General features: G+C 35.5%; 1 protein-coding gene across 2 annotated transcripts in view; it reads left to right on the top strand.

Annotated features, from left to right (window-relative positions):
* The first annotated feature begins 5,540 nt into the window (after positions 1-5,540).
* The window catches only part of bean1 (brain expressed, associated with NEDD4, 1), a 45,523-nt gene continuing 41,981 nt past the window's right edge, over positions 5,541-9,082 (top strand). For both annotated transcript variants that reach the window (XM_088613854.1, XM_088613853.1), the window contains exons 1-3: positions 5,541-6,204; positions 7,842-7,916; positions 8,495-8,623. In XM_088613854.1, coding sequence (XP_088469980.1) covers positions 6,180-6,204; positions 7,842-7,916; positions 8,495-8,623 — 229 coding nt within the window. In that variant the 5' untranslated portion in view covers positions 5,541-6,179. The remainder of the gene's footprint in view (positions 6,205-7,841; positions 7,917-8,494; positions 8,624-9,082) is intronic.

Genomic DNA, 9,082 nt, shown 5'->3' with positions numbered 1-9,082 from the left:
TCCTAATCAAAGGTTCTGATAATTCCACTTTACTTTCTCTGATGAATGATAATGATGACCCAAACCTATTGTATATCACACCTGAAGAAGGCTCCACGTCCAAAATGTTGTGTTTTCTTTCTTCTCTTTACAGCATAGAATAAACCTGGTACTTGTTCCTTATCGGAATAGTGGTTTGGTTGCATGGTGTGAGCAGAAGGAGAATTCCTTGATTTTAATCTCTAATACCATTTCTATATACTAATAATACTAGAGAAATTGAAGAACTTGTCTTTGGTCTTGAACATGAAGAATGTCCTGGGAATAAACAAAGATGCCAATCTGTCTTGGAAAGCACAAATTGAGTTTATTTGTAATACAGTAGAAGAGCAAATTTACTTACTTTCTTGGTTATGGGTTAATGGTAATAGTAGTCAGATTCTGTTCGTGTTTTTCGGTTCTGTGATACAACGTGTAATGCAGTATGGAATAACCATCTGTTATAAAAGTCTTTCTGTGTAATGTCCAGACTCTTGAGGATGTGTTCTAAGATATTCTTAGTGTAAGCAGAACTTCCAAACTGTCTAACTGTTAGCATTTCCTTTGATTCTTCACATATTCTGCAAAAAGAATATCAACAGATGCATTCAAACAAATGTTTTAAAGGTTTTTGGGCGAGTTCAATCAGTGGTTTATGCACAAATGTGAAGGGGTAATTATATGGACTTAGTGAAATTGTGAGTGAGTAAATTTACAAGGTTCTGTACTGATTCCTGTGCGACTGGTATGAAATTAATATATATGGATTGATGCCTGTTGTGTAATGTTATTTATTTTTAATGGAATATGTACCTGTACTGTTTGTATGTTTTGTAAGTTTCTGTGTGGGTTTCTTTGTTGAGAAATCATTTGAATTTCTGAGAAATCGGTTGAATGCCTTGCCTTATTTCTTATCTCTCAAACCCTGATCAAAATGTTTCCTAAGTTCTTTATTGAGAATGTTTTTACTTTTGTATTTACTGTACTTTCCTGACAAAAGAAACATTTATCTGTATGTTTAATAATAAATTTGTTATTATTATTAAAGAAGATTTTTTAACTGTAGCCAGAAAATAAGGAAATGAGAAAAACTAATTGTAAAAATGTGTTGTTTGCTTACAATTTAACAAGACTTCTACTGTCATTGTCATAGCTGTTGCTACTACAAAAAATAACAGTAACATTTTTATGTCTTTGTTATCATAAGGCACAAGCAGAATTCTCCCTAGAATGTTTAGATTCATTATTTGAATCATTACAGAATATCCATTAAAACACCTTTTCCACTAAGAATAACCTCCAGTAAAGTCCCCAGCTAAAAGTTTTTTTTTTTCAACTAACAGTTGCTGGTTGCTGATGTTTGCAAAACTGATTTTTGCTTTATAAAATGTTCTAAACTGGAAACCGAAAATCCTTTATATTATATATACAGTACAGCCAGTGAACAAAGAAGGAGGTGAGAGGAAAGGACAGTATGTCCAGATTCCAAATTCCCAAGATAAGATAAAACTGTGGTTGCTAAGTGATGAGCCATAGCCTCTTCCTGTGTCCTCAGGGCTCCCCAGCAACCAGTCCAATCCATCTCCATTACCCACAGCACAGATGGGACCCTTTAACTGGCCAGCTTCTGCACCAACTATTAGCAAATGTATAAATAAATCAGTAATGAGCCAAAAGAAATCAGATGCTCTTATTGTTCAAAATGTTAAGTGAAGTTGTATCCCACACATCTAGTATAAATTGTATTTCCTCTCATTTGGAACAAAACACAATCAATATGAAAACAGCAATGCATATACATGTATATACAATAAATCTATAAGGGGTATATTCTTCTTCAGACCTCCCCTGCTTTCCCTCCAGCTGACACCCACACAAGATCTAGTCCTTGTTTTACTTTAAAATGAAAAAAAAACATACACAAACAAAATAAAATACTGCAGACAATACAAATTATAGTCAGACAAAATTATCATTACTATGCAAAGAATGTAACGCACACACTTCCAGATGTAATTTAGGTGGAGACTGACAGAAAGAAAATTCATATTTTATCAAGGGAAACATAAAACGGTGTAGAGCCCCCTGCTGTAACCATGAAACTGACTTTACGAGGAATAACGACACCCAGTCAGAACATGTGTTCTGAATGTTGATTGAGAAAGTTAAGCAGAAAAAGTTATGGCTTAACCTACTTGCTGGCCAACCACTGGGCTTTCAGGACTCGACACAGAGTGAAATTTCCCAAAATAACGATAAAGCTGTAAAGGTAAAGATGGGGTCGGGGGAGGTAAGCAAAAGGAAGAAAATGAGAGGAAGAGAGGAGCTTGCTGTGATTTTTATAGTATTTTGATAAGTGGCCTCATGGAGGATGACAATTAAGAGTAGCAGAGATGAAGGGTATCATTTGGTTGTCATCACTCCTCACGAACTTGTTACAAACTCCATCTTATAACTTTTAATTCTTTTATTGAATATTGCATTTCATGTATTTTTAATACAACTACACATAACCAAAATACAAAAATGTGGCAAAATATATTTCTGTCATTTTACCTTTGCTATAGTACGTCCATTTACTCCCTAATGCCCTTTAATTTTATGAAGGCAGAGGGCAAGGAAAAGCCGAAATCTACTGATGTTCACAACGTTTAGCAGTATAAAATATTTATTGATGAATCATGCTGTGCCCTGCAGATCAAGACGCCAGCTACCCAGGGTGTCAAGCTGAACACACAGCAGAAATCTGTTTATCAGAAATGGAAATTTAACAAAAGAGCTCTTTAAACGGAAAGATAAAACTCAGAGAAGGTCAATAAGCAAAACAGACTTTTTAAAAATGATCATGGTGGTGATTTCTTTTAAAGGCTTATCTTTCTGCTTTGAATTCACTTGTATTAATTAAAGCATCCTGTCATTTCGACAGACACTATGCCTACATACAATACAATGCATACAATGCTCCTGTCACCTTCAGGTTTCTTTTTTCTCCAGGTGGTTGCTTTTCTTTTCACATAAACTGGTGTAGGGATACCCATAGAGCAGATAATGGAAAATAACCATTTGCAATTGCAGAACAAAGTTTAGGGTGGGCCAGAAGCTTTCTGATTGGAAAAAAATGAAATTTCTAATATAAATGGTGGTGTCATTGCTCGGACATATTGTGCAGACTGCATATTTTAGATTTGAAAAATGGAAAGTCTTAAAAAGACATTTTGCATTCTGCATTCTGAATAGGTGAAATACATAGAGATGTATAGTTTAAATCAACAAATACAACAGATCAAAAATGCTTCAGATTCCTAATGTGGCAATACAAAACAGACAAAATATTCTGGTGTTAAGGTGTTTGATTGACAGTGTCATCTCTCCAGCACTGCTCACATGCAATTTAAAATTGAACAGTGAAATTTGACATGCAAAATAAATCATTATTCTTGTCTTTGATAACACACAACCTAAACATTTATCAATCAGCTATTAACAACTAGTCGATTAATAACATGATTCACAGCTGTCCCTTTTAACACTTTTTTGCATTGCTTGTCATATCAAAGCAACATTGCAGAGTAGAGCACTGACTATAGACGATTTTGTCTCTCTTCCTTTTGCGCTGCAGGATCAGTCAATTAAGCATGTTGAACAAAATTATTGATCCTAATAGAATAGATTAACCTTAGCCTTGGAAAGTTGTTACAAACTATTGATTGTGCTTGTTCCTTCCTGTGTCAGTTCAATTGGATTAAATTAAAACTGCAATTATACTATTTTTTATACTATAAAATTGGAAAAATGTAGTGTCTGCATTGCTATCGCTGAACTATTGCACAGAATCACAAATTATAAAGGAGTAAAAAGGAAACTGGAAGATGTCTGGCAATCAAATAAAAACAAATGAACAATTCCAATCCATTTATTGTTAATACAGTCAACAGAACGTTTATATTTTAAGTAGGGGAGAATACATTTTATATAGATCATATAACCTATAATACTGCAATTCTACAGGTATCCAACAATTCTTTCATACCTAAAATCTACTTCATTAATTTCATCCATCTACCCATTTCTGATCACTTCTTCAAGTTCAGGCTTGCAGTGGAGCCAGAGCTTACTCAGCAACCAACGGGCATAGGGCAGGATACACTCTAGACGGGACATCAGTCCACTGCAGGCACACACTCATACCATGGCCAAGTTTCCCAGAAGCTTATTAACCTACCAGTATGAACCAGAGCACCCAGAGGAAACCCATATAAACACATGGAGAACATGACAACAAACTCTGTATAGTTTGTACCCCAGTTCTGCAACAGAGCCCAGGGTCCCAGTTCTGCAAAGCAGCAATGCTAAGCAATATTAGCCACTGTGCCACCTAGTTCCTTTATAATATACCTATTTATTTTAATAGAACAACATAACAAGAAAAGTGATACAACCTAGAATGAAAATGATATAAGCCTATGTTTTATAAGAGCAAAAACATACAAGGTACAGACACTCAAAAGTGTTTCTCTTAATTAACAGTCTTTATTGTTTCCTTTTACTGTAAAGTAAAATAAATGTCAAACTGGAAAAGAAAAGCCATTTCCCAACCTACATTTCTTTTGTACTGAAATATTTGTTGTACAACTTTACTAGATTGCAGTGACTTTAGGTTACATAAGAGACCTTATGTCCCTCAGGAAACAGAGGTTAGCTGCTCAATTTCTTCATGTGCAATGTTTTATTTACTGCGTCATGTTGCATTACTCCTTCGGCTTCTGTATTCCTTTCTTCTTTTTACCTTCTTGGATAATTTAAAATAGAGCTCTGAATAAATACATCTTAATCTTTCACAGAGTCATAAATATTAATCAGGTGTTCGTTTGCTCTCGGTCTACTGTTTAAGTGCATCTCTTCTCCTGGAGCTGTGCAGCCACACCCTGGATATTAAAGAACATTAACATTTGAAGTTTAATCAACACTTACCTATTTCCACGTTGTGTGTGCATATAGGCAAACAGAAGCTGGATTGTATTGGGATGGATTCTGAACTTATTCTTTCACCCTGTATTTTGTCTTTCTAACAGCATATGATACAGCTGCATGTTTGCTATTTAGGGCCTACAAACCTGCAAGTCCCTTTATTCAGTGATGCTAAACCATCAGATTTTTTTGGAATATTGACACTCTGGATTAAACTGAAATGATTTTGTAACAGAGTTTTATACAGCAGTTGCTACCTGCATACAACACAATATATAGTGTATTTGTTTACCCTGTTTAATTTGCAGCTTCAATTATTGCTGGAAACACTTTTTCCTATGATTCTTACACTTGGGGTTTAAGTGAATAATGTCTATTCTAGCACTCAAGCACTAATTTTTAAATATAAATCATGGTATTTAACGATAATAGGTTAACAATTCGTTTCTAATCTATTGCCTGGTAAAAAAAAATCATGCTGGAGAAACTTTCGATTCAACGAGTGCTTTGTTACTTTGTTACCTGCTCCGTAAAAAAAGACAGTCATTTATTATTTGGGCGTCTTGTCTGAGCAGACATAACAGGTGACATTTCTGTGCGCGTCTCGTCTCGAAATGTACTGTAGATTTCACCTGTGATATTTTTTGTTGCATGAATTATGCTATCCCTATACAGTACGTCTATAAACACGGCCGTGACGGCACATGACCACCTTTCAACAGTATTACGGATCACGCTTTTGTAATTTGGAGAACAGAAGATTGCCGTGAGCGATCCGCTGAAACACACGGAGACAGAGCAACCTCTCTGTGCGGCGCTTCAGATCAATGTATGTTTTTTACTTCAAAGAAGCCTGAAGATTGAAATAGGAGAACAGCGAAGAGATAACTCTAGATGCTGAATTATAAGATTATCTTTAAAGCGCTTCGCTGCGGGGATGTGAAAAAACGCGATTTTTTATTCAAAGGGCTGAATCCCTTAATTTGCAGTTTACTGACCGATGGCAATTGGTCTCCAAAGGAAACGAGATTTCAGGAGGTGTATTTAGGTTTAGCCGCAACAGATCAAACCATTGCTATTTGTTTTATCTGGTTTCTTAACCATGACCCGCACCGGAACTGAGAATTTGAAGAAAAGCTTTCTTTAGCGAGTTTGTGATGTCAAACTGAGGGACATAAACGCATCTGAACCGCATGGGGATATTCTACCTTTCCTCAGGTATGTGTGTGTTTATGCAGTATGCTCTAGTGTAGTTTACACGTAAAATTCTGCTGTTTGTGAGAATGTTACAGTGAGTTAGTTTTAAGGTTTAGTTGATATTTTAAATATCACGGCTTTAGATCGTGCTGTTTGCTACCTTACACACCTTGTGAGGCACTTCAGCTTTGCTTATCTTTACTGTAAATGTTCTGTTACTTGTTTCTGCTGTGGCAACAATGTAATTCCTCGGTCATGCCAATAAAGCTCTTTGAATTTGAAATGTGTTTTACTTTAGCCCGATAGATATGAAAAGCAGTGGATGTCTCTAGATTTCGAATGTGAAGTTCACCTGACGAAGGTTTTCTACGAATTGCGTATTTAACCTAGCTAATTTGTATTTCGAATTCGTTGGAGGTTTTCAATGTATTTCACTTTCAGTTATGCGAAGACTGAAATGATTTGCATACATATTTATTTGCATGCACATGTTATGTTTAGTTATAGTTAATTCATTATTGTTTTATTGTTGTTAGTGCTGTTTATTCAGATGAGATTGTTTCCTCCTTGGTTAATATTGCATTTCTGTGGCTATATACACTGTAGCATACTGTATTAAGGATAATGTACAATAATTATATGCAAAGTAATATACATATATACATTTATACTGTATATATTGGTGAAGGGTAGGCCCAAAATGAACAGCAGCACTATTCCTGTATTAGATTGATGGGAAAGCACAGCTGTTGACATTTTTTTCTGAATCTATTGAAAGAGGCAGAGTGCTCCTAAATGATTTCTAGTGCCTTTAATAGATATTCTTGCAAAATTACTTTACAATCAGCACTTGAACTCAGGGGAGAACAAGAAAGCACTTTACATTCCTCTGCTATGGCAGGTTCCTCTAACTTCATGAAAAATTATACTTCCAAATGGCTGTAGAGCTCTGGCATTCTGAGATTATAACCACTGTGCACCCTGAGAAATGAAGAGACGGACTTGTATACTGTATAACCAGCTGTGGTTCCAAAACTCATGTCCACAAATACTGTAAAGTAAACAGAAAGAGAAACATGGGAAATGGAAGTGGCTTTTTAGTATTTTACACAAGTAATGTGTAATGAAATTACAGCTCACACCTACATAAGTCAAATGAAAATGTAGTTAATTAAACAAATGCTAAATCTGATAAAGTTTATAATTTCTAAAGGGGTATTTCTGCACGTCCTGCTGCATTGTACTGTTCAATGTGATTTTCAGCCAAACATGCAACAAGCTGAAATGATGATTCTCATGGTACAAATCAGTCAAGTACAAGTGTATTGTTGTCATCTTTGAGCTGAAATTAGATTTATGCTGTTGTTTTGTATTGAATATTGAAGGCTTGGTGAATGTAAAGGTATTCCAACATATGAGTGTACTTCAACTAAACAACATGCTGAAAACTATCCAAGAACATGCTAATGAGTGCTACACAAATCCAGAATTCAGCTGATATATGTGTTTTCCCCATTGTGCTTGAAATGAAATGTCACATGAACTCCAGAGCTGTCAGAGGTAGAACTGGAAACACTCTGGTTACAGTAAAACAAAGCTGGCAGGAGCACAAAATGTGATTAGTGAGGTTTTTTTCGTGTTTGCTTTTTTTTTTCCAGCTCTCCTTCTCCATGTCCCCTTAGTCGCTGGAAGCTCAAGTGGAATTGAAGTTGGCAGGAACTACTCTAAAGCCTGTAAGTAATCCTTGTGGTTTCCGTGATGCCTAACGTGAGTTAATGCACCACTGCTTTGAAAATGCAAGGGATCCTGCTGCATCTCTGTTAGCTCTTGTCTTTCTTATTTTACACCAAATTAAAGAAATTCAAGAGCAGGAAGAGTCACGCTTAAATTGCTGTAAGCAGCTGGGGCTTCAGCCATTGGTGTCTGCAAAGAAAAAAAAAGGGACCAATCAGATTGACTGCAAATTCTTGTTACCCACATGGTATTTTAATATTAAAATACATTTTAATATTTTATTATAATTTATATTTATCATATATAATAATATTAAGCACATCTGTATGATAATTTTAACACAATCAAAAATAGTGAATTACATGCCTTCAAGTACCACCTTTAATTCTACATGCCATAAAGCACACATGACGTTCAAAGCACACAGCATTCATCTGTAATATTTCTCAGAGCCTATAGCCAAATACTGTAAAAGCACATGGATACAGAACTGTATGGGTAGCTGATGTGCTGCAAGCCATTCTTGGGTCTTGGAACAACAGGGCTGCTGTCATTTTGATCCTTATTTTTCTCTCAGATGAGGAAATCACTCTTCTCTGCCAAAAGGAGGAGCTCAGGTTTGGAAACTGCCTTGTTAACTGGCTGAGATGTTACTATAAGAAGGACTGTGGCAGGGAGTACATGTTGATGAAATTGATCTGCTCAGGTAAGAGGAACTTCAATACCACTCTAGTCACCTAATAAAATGTTATCACTCAAAATTAGCGTTTTATCTGGTCAGCTTTCATTCACCTCTACTTTTGCTTTTCAGCATTATGATAACTTTCTGACTAATCTGCTGTGATAGTACTACCCTTGTTAGCATAAAATGACTGGTGCATCTCAGTTACTTAGAATCCAGGAATATAAGGTCCTCCTTCATCTAAACATTAGCAAGGGAAGTTTTTTGCTTCAGAGCAGAATTTATTTCTATTCCTGAAAGTTGTTACAAATGTATAAAGCTCCATTGAATGAACAGAGAATATGTGTGGAAAATATAAATGAAATATATTTTTTCACTAAAACTTTTTAAAGGGATTTTAAATAGGCATTATACATAAAGACAGTGGCACAAGCTTTGCACTGTACTGTATGTTGTTTTGCAGGTTTATTTAGAGCTTTAATT

Source organism: Lepisosteus platostomus, chromosome 20 (assembly GCF_059453375.1).
Source record: "Lepisosteus platostomus isolate fLepPlt1 chromosome 20, fLepPlt1.hap1, whole genome shotgun sequence".
Lineage (NCBI taxonomy): Eukaryota > Metazoa > Chordata > Actinopteri > Semionotiformes > Lepisosteidae > Lepisosteus > Lepisosteus platostomus.
This window is presented reverse-complemented; position numbering and strand designations above follow the sequence as displayed.